At 32.7% G+C, this 19,321-nt stretch overlaps 3 protein-coding genes and 1 pseudogene across 4 annotated transcripts; 3 read left to right on the top strand and 1 right to left on the bottom strand.

Annotated features, from left to right (window-relative positions):
- The first annotated feature begins 4,821 nt into the window (after window positions 1-4,821).
- On the top strand, window positions 4,822-8,153 carry LOC120160847. 2 transcript variants are annotated; one of them, XM_039171168.1, is made up of 7 exons: window positions 4,822-5,186; window positions 5,279-5,367; window positions 5,474-5,603; window positions 6,883-6,981; window positions 7,094-7,216; window positions 7,528-7,796; window positions 7,884-8,153. In XM_039171168.1, exons 1-7 carry the CDS (start codon window positions 5,027-5,029, stop codon window positions 7,992-7,994), a joined length of 981 nt encoding a protein of 326 aa, XP_039027099.1. In that variant the 5' UTR covers window positions 4,822-5,026; the 3' UTR covers window positions 7,995-8,153. The 2 variants fall into 2 exon arrangements, with proteins under 2 accessions (XP_039027099.1, XP_039027098.1); XM_039171167.1 differs by having other exon boundaries at window positions 4,823-5,186; window positions 5,459-5,603.
- Window positions 8,154-9,971: 1,818 nt separating this feature from the next.
- LOC120160804 lies at window positions 9,972-11,540 on the top strand (annotated as a pseudogene).
- A 1,195-nt stretch (window positions 11,541-12,735) lies between these two features.
- Window positions 12,736-14,436, bottom strand: LOC120160802 (pollen-specific leucine-rich repeat extensin-like protein 3). Its single transcript, XM_039171138.1, has one exon. The coding sequence runs from the start codon at window positions 14,434-14,436 to the stop codon at window positions 12,847-12,849; it is 1,590 nt and encodes a 529-aa protein (XP_039027069.1). The 3' UTR covers window positions 12,736-12,846.
- A 2,271-nt stretch (window positions 14,437-16,707) lies between these two features.
- Window positions 16,708-18,793, top strand: LOC120160856 (B3 domain-containing protein REM16-like). Its single transcript, XM_039171176.1, has 4 exons — window positions 16,708-16,832; window positions 17,321-17,882; window positions 18,098-18,276; window positions 18,406-18,793. The coding sequence occupies exons 1-4, from the start codon at window positions 16,722-16,724 to the stop codon at window positions 18,757-18,759; spliced, it is 1,206 nt and encodes a 401-aa protein (XP_039027107.1). The 5' UTR covers window positions 16,708-16,721; the 3' UTR covers window positions 18,760-18,793.
- The last annotated feature ends 528 nt before the right edge of the window (window positions 18,794-19,321 follow it).

Below are 19,321 nucleotides of genomic sequence, written 5' to 3'. Positions count from 1 at the left end.
GGTCGTTAAATGACTAACATAAACATCAAAATGTTACGTTTTGAGATTTTATTCATAAAATTTTCTAAAAATTTTAACCTTTTGTTCCTGGTTGACTAAATCAGTCTCCACCATCGTTCAACCTCCACCAACCATCATTTGCGATGTAATTGGCACCAAAGTGTATCCCTTCCTCCCCCTAATTTTTATTCTCGGTTTGATTTTTCTTGAAATCGCCTCAAAAATTATAAAACTCGCATTAAATTTTTGACTTATCTTGTTCTGATCTACAATTTCCATTGTTTGATCAATATGAAATTAAGATACATTACTTTTTTCCTTCTTCCTAATCTCCTCACAGTTTAGGTTTGAAAGAAAATACTCAAGCACTAGTGAATCAAAGAGAGTCTAAAATTTTGATTTTAAGAAGTAATGTGAAACTTAGATGATATTACACTTAATGGTCAAGTGACCAAAATAGAAATAATTTAAACGATAACTTAATTTTTGACATTTAACGCTTATACTCCTGACATTTCTAATGTTTAGATTCGGACCCTCGATAAATAATAACAATTATTTTTTCACCGATATCAATTAATTCATGTTTAGGATCTATTTCTAACCCTCGGATATGTGACAATTACTGTGAACAACCCTTTCACTTTTTTTATAAGGGAACTCAACAACTTTTCATAAAGCAACCAAATGATGTAAACTTATCAAATCCACATTAATATTTAAGTAATGCAAATCATGAACATAAAATAATAATTACGTAAGACAAAAAAAAAGCACCTAAACTCTTTGAATACCCTCTTCCGTAACTCTAATAATAAATTTGAAAAAGTCATGAGACTATTTTTTTCTCGTTTTATTGATAATTAAGTTTTAAATTTTCAGGTTAAACTATACTTATAGTTGCTGAAATTTTAGGACACTTTCATTTTGGTCATCAAACTTTTAATTCACTTTATTAGTTACCATTGATTAATCCAATAGTAGGAAGATTTTGTTTGGCCAAAAAATTAATGTACTTCGATTTTAAGTTGATTTAACGGTTAACAATGGTAAATTAAAAAATTACCTTTTTCTTTGGGATAATTGCAGATTCTATTACCTAAAAGAACAAAAACAATCTGTAAAAATATTAAGAAATTACAGCAGACCAACTTATACAAACCGGCCCCCATTCCACACAGGTAGCACGGTTTAAATGGCAAAACTTGCGACTTGTCGCACCGATCACCCTTAGTTCCATTATCTCCTTCAAACGACACACGTCTTTTAGTCCCAACCCTCTTTATATTGGACCATCATCTCTTTTCGTTTTTGTTTTCTCTTTCCTACCTTTATGATTTTTGATATAAAAAGTTATTAAATTACTCATTTTTTCCTTTATCTTTCATTTGATTTAAACTCGTCAAAAAATCTTTAAATCTTTTCAAATTTCAAATAAATCTTGATTGAACTAAAAACTAAAATTTAATAATTATCATAAATCATATAAAAATATTTTTTAATTTTATTCAGTAAAAAATAATAAATGTCTAAAATTATTAAATTTAATCTAGAAAAAAGTAATTTGCAATTACATATACAAATTCAATAATCATATAAATAATATAAATTTAATAAGATTATTTCAAACTGCCAACGAGTATTGGTACAAGTGGTTGAGATTTATGAATTTGAGCTTGTAAGACCAAGTTCAAATTCTACCGGTGGGCAATTTGTAAATTTTTATGTAAATCACAATTGAGTCTTAGATATGCCCTGACCCTGTACTGGGGAGTCACCTTGACCTACACTCTTTATGTACAAAAAAAAAAAGAATATTTCAACTTAACATAATTATACAATAATATAACATAATATTGTAAGATAATTAAACGTGAAATGACATGTAAAATAATATAAATGGTATATGAATGTAATGGATGTTTTTTTTTGCAAAATATAGTAGAATATTTGTAGATTAATCTTTGATAAATTAATAATTTTTTTTTTATAATAATAATTTTTCGATCCTTATTTGAGTTTAAAGTTTAAATTGATAATTTCGATAAATTAATAAGATAATAGTTTTCTGAATGACCCTTTTATAAATTTATAGTCCCTTCAATATTATAAATTATTAATTCTATAAAACTACAAATACAACTATGACAACTTAGTAAAATATGATTCTATTGTTGTTTGCTTCGTCTTAAAATATAAATCTAGTTGTATTCCATCTCTAACTTTTCTTATTACATCCAAAAGTTATGGTATTGCGTTCTCATACTACAACAAAACATTATGACGAGTTATTGCCGGTATGAGTGCTTCTTTCTGCGTAATTGGTTGCAAAGACATTATATCATCTTCAGTTTAATCCTTAATAAGATTTTCAATAACACTAGCTACAATTTGTTCTAAACTTTGGACCTCTAAACATGTACAATTTTCACCCAGTAATCCAATAGGTGATTGACATCCATTTTGTTGCGTTACCAAAGGTCATTAATCATCGTATCAAGTTCATGAATGCATTATTCAGTAGTTTCTTCATTTAAATTCCTTGAGGCTACTTTATCTTGCGAGCAAATTTTACAGTGTCGAAAATAATATTCTATTGTCTTTTGCTGAACATTTATCAACCAAGTTGAGATTGCAAGATTGATGATATATAAAAACATTAATCTTTTCTGAATCAGATTCTCCCAACTCATAACCCTTTAATACCATACGGTAAAATCTTCTGCATTAATTAGGAATGTTTGATGTTGTTTATGTAGTGGTTGATTTCCTTACCATACTTAAACTTGCATTAAGTTTTAACTAATACTATAATAAATTTTATTTGTTCAATGGGTATGCATCAATTAGTCACATTATACATGAACATCATATTGAAGTTTTAACTACTACTACGTATTACAATGAACTTGCATTAAGGTTAACCTTGCCAATTGATGGTAATCTAGGACGAACATAAACTTTTATGTTTAGGGATGTAATTTTAAATTTTCAAGTGCAACTGTCCTTATCGCCTCTCAGTCCAAACCTAAAATTTTTAATATTTGAAAATTTTGTATTCAATAAAAAATTACTTAAAATGTTTAGAGTCTGTTAAAAATTTCGTATAAAATGTAATCTATCATTTAATTTTCAACTGTAACCTTAATGTTATCATGTCGCCTCAATAAAATGTTGATAGTTAGTTGATTGTTTAAAAAAAATATTTGAAAAAAAATAAATAAATTGTTAAAAAAAATAAGGATGCAATTGAAAAAAATATAAATATTAAAGGTATTATGCGAATATGCCTTTTAAAATAAATTCACTTTTTTTTTCTTTATTCGTATAAAAATTAAAACACTCGACACGTGTTCTTTTAATTAAAATCAATAATTAAGATGCGTGTATTTATTTTCACATTTTATTTGGTCATAGAAATGAAGATACACTTGACACGTGTGCTTTTAATTATATTTGATTTGTTCTTATTGCCACGTCAGCCACTTTGAGAATAAAAAGCCTAATTATATTTTTTACTTAATAGCTGTTTGGCTCTTGCACTACTACTACTACTACTATTATTTTGGTAGTTAAAAATATATTTTTTAATCAATTTGGTGCCCTTATTATCATTTCATCTATCATTTTATTTATCACAATTTTTATTTAAAAAAGTATGACTTAATCTAATTAGAAATTGTGAGGGATAATAAAAATTAAAAAATCCTCAAAATACAAAGAAAACTAAAATAATATAAAAAATAAATTTCAAAATTTATATTTTCCTAAAATTATAATTATGTTCAATTTTTAAAATTAGAATTCAATAAAATTCAATTTCTAAAGCATTTTAGATTTTTTTGCATATTTTGTTATTTATTTTATTTTTCTATTTTTTTAATAATGTTTAATTTCTTTTATTTTTTAATATACGTAACACCATGTCATTGGGTTAACTTGTCAACAGAGAAAAACGATGGTAAAACGAGTATACAGAATAATTCTCTACGGGCACCAAACTGATGATTCATATAGTACACGAGGCAAAAGAGATATTAATCCTATAATTTTGAGAGTAAAGTACACTGATCCTCCAACTATATGATGTTGATTTATTGAGTCATTTAACTATTAAAAATTACAAAAATAATCGATCAATTATAGGATATTACTTTATGGAGTCATCTTACTATTAAAAGTTAGAAAATGATCCATCAACTATTTGTATATTATAAACTTATAATTTTTCGTTAGAAAAATTAATGATTGTTTGAGATAGACGTTAAATTGTTAATTGAAATATGATAAAATCTTATTCCATAATCATTTTAGTTGTATTTTATGGATAGAGTATCCGTTTATATTATGTCATTAAGTTAGTGCTTGAAATATTATGCTAACGAGTCAGTGCTTGAAAGCAACGACGATACCAATAAACATAATTAAAATATGATTTTATCATATCTCAATTACCATATTAACGTTCAACTCAGACATGAGTTAAATTTTAAAAAAGTAGGATGATTTTGAAATATATGAACAATCAAGTGACCATTTTGTAATTTTTAACAGTCAAAGACTCAACAAAATAATATCTTATAGTCAAAAGATAATTTTATAACTTTTAATAGTCAAGAGACTCATAAAAGTAATACCCTATAGTTGGGGTATCATTTTTGTACTTTACCCTAATTTTTATAGACATTAATCCGTTATTTTTCAACAATAACAAGGACCTAAATTGTATTTACACCAAATAGTTATCGTAACAAAATAAATAGAAAAACAGGCAGGCCATGGAAAATGAGTGTTCCGACTTCCGATGTACCTAGCTAATAGAACAGAGAAAAGGGAAAACCAGAAGGTCCAGAACAACAGTGCACTGTGGCGGTTGCTCCCTCCATTTTTACGTGGATTGGAAAAAACATAGAATAAAAGAGAATTTTGGTTTAATATAACGATCTGGTGAAACCCATTTGATCCATTTGTTTGGGGGAAGGAAAAGAATATGGTGGGATGAAGCAGTGGGAGAAGGAGGTAGGAGATGGCTAGAGAAGGCAGAGGACTGAACTGGGGTGGTTCGGGTCAGTGTTCGTATAAAAGAATCACTCTGATCGTTTTCTCCTTTAACATTGTTATTGTTCTCTATTGTCTTCATTCTCTCTATTCTTCTCTCTACATTTATTCCAACAAAGATGATGGTGGTGAGTTTCTACAATATTTGCCTTCATTATTTTGGATTTTTTTCTGTTGATTTTTGTTTTTGATTTTCTGTGGTTGTTTTGCTTTTATGTAGTTGTAAAGCATACACCAGATCATATAAGGAAAATGGAAAAATCACTTAGGATTCGAAGAGCCAATGAACCGATAGAGCTTATTAAATTGGTATGCAGTTATGCTATTGTTCCTTTTTTTTTAAAAAAAATTCCCCCCTGTTTGTTTTGGTAGTTTTGAATGTTGATATCTGTAAATAAAGGTAAAGCGATTAAAGCCTGAACTTTGGGGTGGAGAATCAATGCCTGTAGCTAAGCTGCCACAAGCAGTTAAGAATAAGATAACGGAGGAAATACTGCAAAGATTGAGAAACTTGAGACCAAATGCTACTTCCAGCGAGCAGCAAGGTCGGTGTCCGCCTTAATTTCCTTATAATTTTTTTCGACTGTTTCTGTAATTTATCTTACAATTTTAAGTGAACGAGATGTTGTGTTTCTGTTTATTCTTATTTGGTAACAAGTGTTCTATTGTGGTATAGTTATACATGGATTGAGCATTTATGATGTTTTGTGGGGTAGGACTATTTGCTGTAAGTTGAAGGTTTATAATCTTTGTATAAGCCGACAACTACAAAGTTTACAAGTCCATTCATAATTTATTCATGAATAATCAGTCTTAACTACATTTCTTAGCTGGTGGAAGAAATGCAATAAAGATATTGCTATTTTAGTGCGTACAGAATTAATCGTGTAGCAATATAGGTTTGAGTTCTTCGGTTTTCCGGTAATAAGAGTATGACTATTGGAACATGAGATTCTTAGCAATCGCTTTCTTGATTTTTCGAAGGAAAACGGGAATCTCTGATAATTATAAAGAAACCCATTTTGAAACATTGTTCCTGTCATCCTTGATATGTGTTTTTGATGTCCTCCTAAGAAGAATACTTCGAAAGGAATTCATAAAAATAGTAGAGTTCAGTACGTATGTATAGGCTATAGGATCCATGTTGTTTAATTTCGGTTAGCATATGTTATGCTTTCACCTCCTCTCTTTCATTTTGCCAAGCATTATAATATATTGATCTACTTCATCCGATAGCCTAAGGGTGGATGCACTTTATAATGCAATCAACAGTCATAAATGGGATAGATCAATTCTTTAGTGTTTCTAAGTTTAAGTTGCTCGAGTTTAAGGCTATTCTCTAATTCATATGTTTTCAATCACTGAAAAAGTGTATTATGCTTTGTGATTCTTGATTGAAGAGAAGTTTCAATATGCCAATTAGGAGGATATATTTCTAACCATAACTTAAAGAAAAACAATCCGTTTATTGGTTCCATGATTTTTTCTAACAATCACTAACTTTAAACTACCAATTTATAACAATATATATAATCCGTACTTAGCAGAATCTTTGCATGGTCGTTTCTGGTGCTTTTGGAGAGTCACTCGTAGCTGCACTTTTCTTCCATTTGTTTTGGCCTAGGAAGGACCAACCTTCTATACTCTGCTTTTGGTTTTGACTTGTAACTTATTTCTTCGACTCCTTTAATGGTAACGGATACCCATTTCAACCATCGGGTTAGAGTTACCGTTGAAGTGTTTGCTGTTCGTTCGACGTAATTAGCAGTAACGTCTGTCCCATGTTTGCTAGTTATTGTGTTGATATTCATCTTGGGTTTACAGAAGCGGTTCAAACCTGGCGCCGCGAGAAACTGAAAGAAGCTAAAAAGTTAGCCGATGGAGGAAAGGGATTGAATTCAACTCTTCTGCAAGAGGAAGCAGGTAACTCATAATCCGAAATGTGGTATATTTTGTTACTTTTAGTTAATTATCAAGATAAAGAGCTTAAAACGGTTTTTACTTGTCGCAGAACTTTAAACATACTATTTTGTAGGGAATTTAGCAAAAGTCTTGGAGTCAGATTGGGCTGCACTGTCAGAAGAGATTGGCCTTTGGATACCCATTGCAATTGAGAATCAAGAACACAATGATAAGCATGAAGGCGTGGAAGATACCGGTAATTGTTCGATTTCTCCTGTTGATCAAAACCATAAAATTTTCTTGTAAATAACTACGTTACTCTAACGCGGGAGTGACTGTTGGATAATGGGATTATATCCGATCCGACAAGGGTATTTTCATTTTTTTCAAAGTTTTTCTTTATGCATATAATTGAAGGATCATAACCACATACCCCATATCCAAATGTTCGGAGACGGGTTTTCGGAAAATGAAGAGTTGGACAACATAGGTCAAAATATCATGCATATTTTAAGTTAATATCATGATTGGAAATGGATGTCAATGAGGTCTAATTCTCTTGTACAGAAGATGTAGAACAAATTTTAGCGGGGAGGCCTCTTCCACCAGAATGCAACCCTGAAATTCATACTGATTATGATGGTGATTGTGTTCGATGGGGTCTTTCCAACCTCCAAGAAAGTGCAGCCGATTGCTGCCAGGCTTGCCTAGATCAGGCGAAATCCGCCAAGCCAGATCAAAAGAAATGCAACATATGGGTTTATTGTCCATCCGAGTCCGGCTGCTATTCCCCAGATAAATATGAACACAAACACATGGTCTGCTGGCTGAAATACGTAAGTTTTCAATCCATTAAGTTGCCATTTTTGGCACATTTACATCCAACAGAAGTTGTTTTCAACTCAAAGCTAATTGAATTGCAGTCGGAGAAGCCGTCTTTGAACTTTAAGGACCGATACTCTGAAGAATATAGAAATAGCCACCCGAATGTTCCTGTTTTCGTCCCTTGGGTATCCGGTGTCATTAGCGTCTGAAATTCAATCGACAAGACACGATCATCGGCAGTCAATCCGAGATCTCGCTGCTGACACTTTAGAATGCTCCATTTACATCGGATCAACAGAGCTCGAATTTTTTTGTACCAGGAACAAGATGAGAATTTAAGAGCCTTTTCTTTGTAGTTTAATTAATTCCATTGTTTGAAAAACAATGGATTTTGTTGTTAGGGGTAACTTGAATTATTTCCTAAATAATTAGTTAACCATTCTAATTTGGTTCACACAACCACTATCACGTTAGCACCTGCCATTATCTATAATCAAGGTTTTTATATTACTTGTGATATATGCAGGGATGGAGGGGTGTTAGAGTACAATCTTGCCCTCTAAAGATTTAAACTTTTATATAACTTAGATATTTGTTATATTTTTCTTTAGTAATCTAATTTTATATCTTTTAAATTTTTAAAATTTTATATCCTAAATTTTTAAGTATAATTTATTAAAATCTGAAATAAAAGTTTTGACAAGTACAATTAATATTAATTAAAAAGAGTTGATTGCATCACATGTCTTTAAAACATGACTCTTATTTTAAATTGGTCTCTAAACTTTATATATTTCAATTTCATATCTAAACTATGACTATTATTTTAAATTAGTCCTCAAACTTTTGAATATTTCAATTTCATTCTCAGACTATGACCTTTGTTCTAAGTGGGTCCCTAACATTTTTTGAACATTCCAACTTTATCCCAAAATATATGTATATACTAATCGCATCTCCAGTTAATAAAATCATTTGGCCAAGTTATATTGTTATATGTTTGAAAAAAACAAATTTTAGGTTAAATTATGGTTAAACTTAATTACATATTTGGACTAACTTAGAGATGAAACTGAAATATTTAAAAGTTCGAGAACCAATTTAGAAAGAAGATCATAGTTTAGGGATATAATTAGAATGTTTAAAAGTTTAAAGACTATGCGAGTAATAATTTAAGGGTGAAATTGAAATATTCAAAATTTTAAATACCTATTTAAAATGAGAGTTATAGTTTGGGACGTGAAGCAATTAACTCTAATAAAAAAACTCAACTGTCAATGCAAGCGGGAAAGTTTTCTAGAAACGATTATAAATAAAGAAATAGTTCTATTGTATCATTTTGTTTCTAGATTAAGAAACTTCTATTTCAAATACTCTATGGAATGATTATTTCCCAGAAATACGAATTTATTCAGAACCCAAAATATATATGAAATTATTTCGTAACACTAATTAAAATCTATGAAGAAAAATAAAAAATAAATTTATGTATAAAATGTGTTAAAATATTTAAAAATACATTAATCTTTTAGGGTGTGTTTGGTTTGGGGAATGTGAGATTCCCATGGGAATGGAATCCACATTCCCTCGTTTGGTTGGCCGGGAATGTCATTCCCGGTAATTTTACATTATCAATAGTGGATTTTTTGGGGTATATTACCGGGAATGTCATTACTTCTCTTTCCTTTGGTATTGTTGGATTACCGACGTTTTGGACTAAAATACCCCTTACAAAAATTTCTTTAAAAAATATCCTTATTCTGTCATTGAATAATAAAAATTATACGAAGGTTAAATTACAAATTTATCCTTAAACTATTTTAGATTTACAAAAAAAATCTATAATTAAAATTTTATATAAAGTTCAGAGGTTAAAATAAAATTTTACTCTTTCATTAAATTTTTTTATATTTTCAATTTTGTAAAAAATATATATAAATTTTATGAATTTAAATTTTTAAAGAAAATATATAAATATTTTCTAACTTTTTAAAAAAAACAAATATATAATAAGGACAATTTGGTCAAATATAAATTCCAATAATCTTTTATTCCTTTAACCATGGTAATTTTACATTTCTGTTAAACCAACAAAACACAAAATACAACATTCACAGTAATCCTATTCCCTGATAATTTTTTATTCACACTGATAATCTTCCATTATGTGAACCAAACACACCCTTAAAGTCATCGGAGCTTCCTTGCAAGACCAACCTGACATGTACCGGATAAATGCACTGGATAAATGCAAGGAAAAGGTTATCACGAGGTGAACCGATCTGTGATTCTCAGAAAACAAATTACCCGATAGAATGGCGATCAGTGTTGAGTGCGTGAAGAAGAAGATCAGGGAATGTTTCTTGGATTTGGGATCATTTCCTGAAGATAAGAAAAATCCTCTTGACGTTCATGTAAATTTGTGGGTTGAAATCCATAACATTGACGAGGAAGAAGTTTTTTCCTTTCTTATGGAGATTTCTGATAAAAACCTACTCACTCTGGTCAAAGGTGCCCGGTATGTTACTTAATTCGAGTGGCTTTAGTTTGTTGAATACTTGAGATTGCTAATTTTTATGTTTTCTGAATTGTATTCGTAGGGCTGGGGATGCATTCTGCAGTTATTATGAAATGTGTGTTGCTCAACATGATGTGTTGAGAGACCTTGCTATTCATCTAAGCAATCAGGGAGATGTGAATGATCGGCAGCGGTTACTTATGCCTAGAAGAGATACCAAACTCCCAAGAGATTGGGAGGAAAACACAGATCAGCCATTCAATGCTCAGATTGTTTCTGTTCATACAGGTATTATGATCACTTGTTCCGGATTTCCAATATTTGTACTTCTTCAGGAGTACAGTTTGTCATTTCACTGATATTGCTCATTATGTTTAAATTTCATCAATTCACAGGAGAAAAGAGGGAGATGGACTGGTTCCCCAAGGCTGAAGTACTCATCCTGAATTTTTCGGCGGATGAATACTTCTTGTCTCCTTTCATAGATAATATGCCTAAGCTTAGGGCACTGACCATAATAAACCACGGTACAACTGAAGCAAAAATTCAGAATTTTTCAGTTTTTACTAATCTGGCGAATTTGCGGAGCTTATGGCTGGAAAAAGTGACCGTTCCTCAATTATCCAACGCCACTGTTCCATTGAGAAACTTGCGGAAACTATCTATGGTTCTCTGCAAGGTTAGCAACAGCATCGATCCGTCAGTCTTAACCTGCCCCAGATCTTCCCTCGTCTATTGGAGCTCATAATTGATCATTGTGATGATCTGATTAGGCTGCCCTTGAGCATTTGTAAGGTGAAATCATTACGAAGTGTGAGCATAACCAACTGCCACCGACTATGCGAATTGCCTGCTGATTTAGGTATGCTAAAGAAACTTCAGCTACTTCGGCTCTATGCTTGTCCGGAACTCAAGATGCTCCCTTCTGGCATTGGCGAGCTAGTCTGGTTAAAGTACCTTGACATCTCACAATGCGTAAACTTGAAATGTCTACCTAGGGAAATCGATAAATTAACAAGACTGGAAAAGATAGGCATGAGGGACTGTTCACAGATCGTGAATCTACCAACGCCGGCTGCTTTATCGAACTTAAAGTCACTACAGCGAGTGATCTGCGAGGAAGAAATTTTTGATGAGTGGAGAAATCTGGAAAAGACGGTGCCGGACCTACATGTTGAAGTTGCAAAAAAATGGTATAGTGTGGAATGGCTTAATGGTTGAAACAACAGTGCATGTATGTATCAATGTACATTAATTTGATTTTCTAAAATTCATTAGTTGAATTAAAAGTGATCGTTGAGTAAAATTAAATCTCACTCCACCATTCAATAATAAAATATTATATATATTTTTACTTTAATCTAATTATACTTGACGTATCTGATAATGATTAATATGAGACATCATTGAACTGGTCAATTAAGCTAAAAGGATGATTTTCTCAATCGTTCTGTTTTTAGAATTTTTCTTCTTCTTTATTTTGTTCTTAATTATTTTTTAATGTATAGTGTGGTTTTGGTCGGTTTGCTTAGGAGTGAGTCAAACTCAGCAATTAAACAAGCAAAGGAATAATTTATTTTATTTATTTATTTTTCAAAGGGGTGAAGGGATGAACAACGCGTGGATGCACAACTTGGTAATTGAGATTCGCGAGAACATAAAATTAAGGTTTTTTTTAAATTCATTAGTTGAATTAAAAGTGATCGTGTTGAGTAACATTACATGTCCAATAGTATTGTTGTATAAAATTCTTACATTAGACTCGATGAGACCAGAATATATGATATCGACGGGTTTAATGATAACGATTGTATAGGTAATTGTGGTCCAAGACAGAGTCAGATTTTTCATTTTTATTCCCTATTCTTGATTAACTGGGAATAGGTGGTACTGCATTAATGAATATTTTTTCTTCGATTAATGAATTGTTCAGGCTTGATCTATCTCTGACAAAAGATATTACTTCATAAATGATAACATATAATATTTTGATTTTTCATATCAATTTTTTTAATCAATTGTCGATCATTGATATGACTATCCCATTAGTCTCATATCACCAAAATTCAAAACATAATCCGAAATATGATACATGGACTGTCATAAGACTTTTATCTCAATACTTTGGACAATGTTATTCAAATATAAAATGTAAAAATAGTTTTAATATACAGTGCACATTAATTCAAAATTTCAGATCAAATAAAAAAAATTGTAAAAACAAAAAATTTAAAACTATGATTGGATTCAATCGTACTAGGGAACGTATGTATTCGTATATTGTAGCTAATAAATATAAAAGTTAAACATGTATAATCAATTCACTATTAGAAAACTTGAAGAGACAATACAATAGCCCATATCCACGCCTTTACTCCTAAATATCATATTTTCAGATAAACATATTGCCAGCGGGCATTGCATGTAGAGAATTATAAACACTCTCTTTTTGGAATGATTAATAGCTATAAACTAAACAACACTATGTTTATGTTGTAACATTGTTAAGCTACTAAAATCAATTACAACTGATTATGTTCTCATTAGTATCCTGGGAACTTTGGTGGAGGTGGTGATGAGTATTGGAAACCGATATTAGGTGGTATAATGACTTCTCTTTTTGGGTTAGGAGGAGGAGACCGAGGTGGCGGAGGAGAATACACTGGAGGAGGAGGCGAGTAGACAGGTGGGGGCAGAGAGTGGACTGGTGGTGGAGAGGGGACTGCTGCTGGTGGTGGTGGTGAATGAACCGGTGGTGGTGGAGAATTGACTGGCGGAGGAGGGGAGTGGACGGGAGGCTTAACAACTGGTGGTGGCAATCGTTTTGGTGGAGGTGGAGGCCGCTTCCTGTTGACAGGTGATTGATCATAAGGGTCATCATCTGTTGGTTTAGGCGGTTTCGGCGGTGACTGACCGCCGCATTTCGACTTACTGCATTCGACTGGTCGGCTTACCACTGGTTGACATTCTTTAGCCGACTTCTGTTTAGGCCTATCAGGTATGCAATTACCAATATCGTCGAACACAATGTCCTTCCTGTTCAATGGCAGGCAAGATTCAGCCTCGCCACTGAAATAGTTGTAAGAAAAAGAAAAGTTCTTCAGGCTCGGCAATCGGCAGACGTCGTCCGACAGGAAACCGGCCAACATGTTATTCGAAACATCAAGCTCTTCAATCTTGCCAAGCCCTTTAAATGTCTTCGCCAAAACTCCGTTGAAAGTGTTGGAAGCGATGTCTAAAACCGTTAAATTTCCAAGCATCCCAATATCCATCGGCAAGCAGCCCGTGAGATTGTTGTTTTGGAAAACAATCTCGTTCAACGTATTGTACATCTTCCCGATGCTGTTCGGAATACAACCGGAAAGCCTATTGTTGGCAACGACAATGACGGAGGCGGTAGATGAGCCTAACGTCTCCGGAATGTTTGATACGAACCGATTGTTGTTCAAGAACAATGCATCCAACTCCATCTCAAACAACTCCGATGGCAATTCGCCATCGAAATTATTGTACCTTATATCAAGGAACTTAAGAGATTGTATTGATATAACAACTTTGGGGAAAGGACCAACGAAACGATTGTTGCTAACATCCAATTCATGTAGAAGAGTGAGCTTGGAGAAGCTCTTGGGAATGATCCCACAAAATCGATTACTGTTTATATGAAACAGAACCAAATCAGTCAATAGGCCTAACTCAACTGGCAGATATCCAGCAATGTCGGCATGGTTAAGATCGATGCCGGCGACAACCATCAACTTGGGATCCTTGAGGGACGGTGCACAGAAAACTCCTTCGTAATCACAAACCTTGGGACCTTCCCAACTCCGAGTGGTCTTAAAAGGGTCCGAATATATAGCTCTTTTCCATGCCTGAAATGCAATGTAAGCACGCCTAAGCGCGGAATTCTCAAACGTGAAATTAAGCTTCACATTAGACTCATAATCATCGGTCAAGTCATCGTTCTCGCGTAGATGCAAGAGCTGGCGACGAGAAATGAATGCGAACTCGGAATCGGAGAAGACGCGAGACGAAGACGACAGAGAGGAAGGAATAAGAGAAGCAATGAGGAGAAGCGATAGGACGCAGCCCGATGTGTCCAGAAGAAATGGAAGTGTTTTCATGGCCTTCATTTTAGGTGCATTGGAGTGAGGCAAAGCTGCTCATAAAGAAGAACCGGAGGATAGTAAGAAAGTGAAACAAACCATAAGGGATTAAAGGGGCATTTGAGAGGCACTGCAAAATATTCTCATTTGGGTCTTGCTGGTCACCACAAGTTTCCCTCTTTCATTTTCTAACTTTGCTCCACTCATTCTTTTTAGAGCAAATTTTGTGATTTGGAAATGTCTTTTGCCTATATTTGATTCATATTCATTTCCTAAATTGGCATTGCAAAATTCACAAATTACTCTCTTTACTTTAATTTATTTTAATTTTAGCCATCATGCTTTACCAAATTGAAGAAGTTAATTAAATTGTTGGTAAACACATAAACTTAAATGGTTGAATTTTGCTAATTTATTGCATATAAATTATTGAATTTCTATTTTTGTTAATTTCTTACATGTAAATTGTAAAATTGTTGATTTTCAAGCTAGTGATTCAATAATAAGGTTTAATAATGTTACTCAATTGGATGGACTTCTTAATTGTATTAGCATAAATTATAATAAATATACTAACTTCTTAAATTTTATAGAGTAAATGGATGGAATTCAGAATTAAACCTCTGTATCGTTATTTTTAAATGAATATATAAATATAGATACTTAGCATATTAAAGACTACATGTAAATCAATGAATAATTCCGTAAATATAATCTGAAAAATAAAACCAAATATTTATTACATTTTGAAAAATATCCTGAAGTCAAATATTTTATTTTTAATTATAATTATAATTACAAACATTACATTCGTTTGATGACAATTAGAATTAATGAGCACAGATGAACATTGGTTTGACTATAACTAGTGGTGTACGTATACCGGTATGACACTTATATGTGTAAATGAATTAAGTTTGAACGAAATTGTTGTGTTTGTATTCGTTTATTTATGTTCGATCCGTATTTATTTAAATTTTTAATATTGTGTTCGTGTTCGTTTATTTATTTTTAAAAATATTCGTGTTCTTTCTTTAGTGTTTCGTGAATATGTTCGATAACCAACACTTTTTCTATCCTTTTTATGCTTAAGTCATAAAAAAATAATGAAATTACATTATTAATCTTTAAGTTTTTTAGGTTTTACGGTTCATTTTATGTTCAATTTAGTTTATATTTTGACTCATATTTAAAATATAAAAAAATAAAAAGAATAATCAAATAAAATAGTTTATAAATAAATCAATAAACGAACTTATAAACGAGTCAATAAATAAATCGATAAATAAATTAATAAACTAATTTTTTCATGAATATAAAAGAATTAAACACACTCATGTTTATGTTTATTTATTTATTAAATGAACATAAAAATTAATTTATACTTTTATGTTTATTTTAATAAATAAATATAAATGAATATTATATAAAATATTTATTAATTGAAAATGGCTGTCCCTTTTTCCCATATATATGGGGTAAAGGGGAAATAAGATAGTAGGCTACCTCTAATACCAGGTTGAGAGCAGCTTCCGTAAGAGACCTCCGAATTATGAAATGCCTTCCGTGGGACTTGATCCCACGACCTCAAGATTAATAACCTTGTACTCTACCAACTGGTCATTTCTAACAGTTAATTGAACATTATGTTTATTCACGCACGTAATTAATTTTACATTCGATCAAAATAGAGCATCCGTCCGATGGTAGCGCACGTTGTCCACCCTGGAGGCCAATGTATAGTTGTATACAGCAGACATGACGGGGTTTGTGGAAAGCAGACTAGAGTGCAGCGCACAGCCCCCGAAGTCGAAACGTGGGAAGTGTTAACTGTGAATTGCCAAGTGTGTTCCACGTGTTTTTGTTTTGTGAACCAAAACCCAAAAAAGCTCGTCCTTTTAAGGCTTAGTATTTCTGAAGAGCCTCCTCCACTCAGGCTCGGCTACTCAATCTCTCTGGTACTAACAATTCAATCATCTTCACTTACAATTTTTGTTTGCTTTAGCTTTGTCAACAATGCCTTTAGGTTCTTCATCGTAACAAATAATTTTGTAGTAAAATGACCTACAAAAACAAAGGCATTTATCTTATAATCATAAATAATGAGGATAAGCCTGTAGATGAAATGTACTTTCTGTATAGTTAGTGGCTTACCATTTCTGGGTTTTTTTTTTCATTTACTACTCTATTTTCTTTGAGCTGTTGGTTGAACCTACTATAGTAAGCAGTATGCTTGCTTCTTCGGAATGGGTCCTCTTTTCTCTTGTTAATCATCTGAGTTTTGAGTTTGTAGATCTGTTTGGTTAAAGCAAATGGGAGATACAAGTAAGGATTGTCGGAACTGGGAAGAGGAAATCTTTTGGACCCATTTTCAGTCCATTCATTTCTTCCAATTTCTCCATGGTGATTTTCTTCACCGCTTGGTAAGTCCTGTCTTTGCCCTTGCCTCTTCTCTTGCTCTCCCCTGCTTTGTCTTTTCGTTGTTAAAAATATATATAATTGCTTATTTAAAAGTGAAACTCCGAGAACCCATTGAGTTGACTCGGTTGTAAAAGGTAGTGTTGTACTCCCTAGAAGATCGAGGTTCAAGAAGGATGAACAATATTTTATATTTGGACCCCTTTTTTGTATGCATGGATTGATTGTGGGGTTGTTCTCTAGCAATCAAGCTGCAAATTTGAAGGGAATAAGGTGATTTTGTTACCATATACCTAGTTGCAAGCACTCCTATATGATAATCGGACACATATCCAAATTCGGGTGTATAAGGATATTTTCTTCCAAGGAGACATACTCATATTTGACACTCGAGTGCTCAAGTTTTCATGACATTTTAGATTTTGGTGTTAAAGAGACGGGGTTTTAGGCATCATTTTACCTTGCATTTTAATGATGTATGATGATGGTGCAGGAAATACCAGAAAAGTTTGCTATGAATGTCATGAGAAAGCTACCAGAAACTGTGACTCTTAAAGGTCCTAGTGGTGTCATATGGGATGTAGGACTGACAGAAGATGATAGTACCTTGTACTTCAATGGTGGATGGAAAACTTTTGCAGAACACCATTCGTTGATTGAGAATGACTTCCTGGTCTTCAGATACAATGGATTGTCCCATTTCAATGTTCTGATGTTTGATGGGGAAAGCTTGTGTGAGAAAGCATCTTCTTATTTTGTTAGGAAGTGTATGCATTCGGAATCCGAATGTGGTCACCAAACGAAAAGGAAGTTGAGTGAAAATCCTGATGAAATTGTGCACAACTCTTCGCAGTGTGGCCTTGAAAGCAGTCTGGAGAAATCGACTAACAATGACATCAATGTGAGGCAATCAAGGGAAGCTGTTGAGTCTGCGGCTACTAATAAGAAAAAGAAGATCCGAAATTTGGATTCTGGTATCCCTGTGAAACGGAGCCTTGGAGGCAAAGAACTTTCTACTTTTCCTGGTAAAGTGAAGGTAGAAAGACTCGAAACTGGTAGGAGCACTTCAAAGACTTATTCTGAACATATTACGGTCACTCTATGCATTCCATGGTTGAATCTATTAACTTTTGATACTAGTTTGTTTAACATGGCACCTAATATTATGGTCACTCCCTATGCATTTTGTTTCTATATATATATATTTGGATGATGTTACTTTCACTATCGTAGCTCGAATTGGGTGATTGATAATATACACATTATTCAGAGTATGAACATACGACAACGGATGGCGATGTCTTTGGTTCATTGTGGCATGATACAGGTAAAAGGGTTGCGACGCAAGCTGAGAAAATGAATGTCCTCTTAAAGGCTCAAGAAGCTCTAACCGATGAAGGTTTTATGGTAGTTATGAAGCCCACACATGTGGACAGAAAGTTTTATATGGTAAACTTCATTCCCGAGCTCGATCGTACTTTATTTTATTCGTCGATTGTGGTTTTCATGTATGCATTGTTTGTCCAATCAAGTTATACGATGATGTTAAAGCTCAGCCATGTGTTCGGGTTTGTGCAGTCCGTCCCTAATGCATGGGTGGTTAAATATCTCTCGAGAGCAAAAGCAGATGTGATCCTTCGAATGAATGAGCGCACATGGAAGACCCGATTTCATTATTATTATCACCGAAGTCAAGAACGAGGAGGCCTTTCGGCGGGATGGAGGAAGTTTGTGAATGACAACAAGTTAGAAGAACACGATGTGTGTGTATTTGAGCCTGCAAATATAGGAAGTAAACCAATTATGCTGAATGTTAGCATCTTCCATGTTCTCCCACCAGTAGTTCCTCTGAACCGAGTAAACCGTCTCCCGAGCACTCTGCCGAACATAGACAAGGTAGTCGACGCATCATCGTTACGTGCCGGCAATTAGTTATGTTGCTATAGTTTAAAAACGCAGTCGATATCCTTTGCCACTGTACGACCAGGTTGTAATTATATGTTTACATATAATGTTTGTTCAGTTTTAGAAAACACGACCAGGTTGTAATTATATGTCTACACTTCTTTTTATCTTCTCGGTTCATTAATTTTTTCCTAACCTATTTTGTACGTAAATATACATACTATTAAACATATTTAATATGTAAAAAAAATTCCTTAATTGATTTATTAATAGTTATCTAAAAATATTTTTGGAAATTAAGAATAAAATGGTTTTTAAATATATAACTACGAGGATATGGATTAGTGGAGTTCTTGCAGGACGAGTTTATAAATGGATTTGAAAGTAATGGGCTAACTGCTACTTCAACCCAAGAAGTCTGAAAATTCAGATTAAATTGAAAATTTGATTTTAAAATGGTTTAGAGTCATCATCAATCGTAAGGAAAGTTTTCAAACCTCCTTTTAATGTAATTTTAAGATTTACATTTATATAATTGAAAAATATTAATCGAAAACCGATTACATGCGAGAAATGGTGAATACTCTAC

This window comes from Hibiscus syriacus, unplaced genomic scaffold (assembly GCF_006381635.1).
Source record: "Hibiscus syriacus cultivar Baekdansim isolate YM2019G1 unplaced genomic scaffold, ASM638163v2 tig00111393_pilon, whole genome shotgun sequence".
NCBI lineage: Eukaryota > Viridiplantae > Streptophyta > Magnoliopsida > Malvales > Malvaceae > Hibiscus > Hibiscus syriacus.
The sequence above is the reverse complement of the archived record's forward strand: the minus strand, read 5'-3'. Positions and strand labels throughout refer to the sequence as shown.

What these genes read in the sequence shown, in the direction of transcription:
- LOC120160847 (XM_039171167.1), top strand. Translation starts at nt 5,027, where the DNA reads ATGGCTAGAGAAGGCAGAGGACTGAACTGGGGTGGTTCGGGTCAGTGT. An exon ending in CGATAGAGCTTATTAAATTG is followed by an intron (nt 5,368 to 5,458) that starts GTATGCAGTTAT and finishes CTGTAAATAAAG; the next exon opens with GTAAAGCGATTAAAGCCTGA. An exon ending in TGAAGGCGTGGAAGATACCG is followed by an intron (nt 7,217 to 7,527) that starts GTAATTGTTCGA and finishes TCTCTTGTACAG; the next exon opens with AAGATGTAGAACAAATTTTA.
- LOC120160802 (XM_039171138.1), bottom strand. Translation starts at nt 14,436, where the DNA reads ATGAAGGCCATGAAAACACTTCCATTTCTTCTGGACACATCGGGCTGC.
- LOC120160856 (XM_039171176.1), top strand. Translation starts at nt 16,722, where the DNA reads ATGGGAGATACAAGTAAGGATTGTCGGAACTGGGAAGAGGAAATCTTT. An exon ending in GGTAGAAAGACTCGAAACTG is followed by an intron (nt 17,883 to 18,097) that starts GTAGGAGCACTT and finishes CACATTATTCAG; the next exon opens with AGTATGAACATACGACAACG. An exon ending in TGGACAGAAAGTTTTATATG is followed by an intron (nt 18,277 to 18,405) that starts GTAAACTTCATT and finishes GGGTTTGTGCAG; the next exon opens with TCCGTCCCTAATGCATGGGT.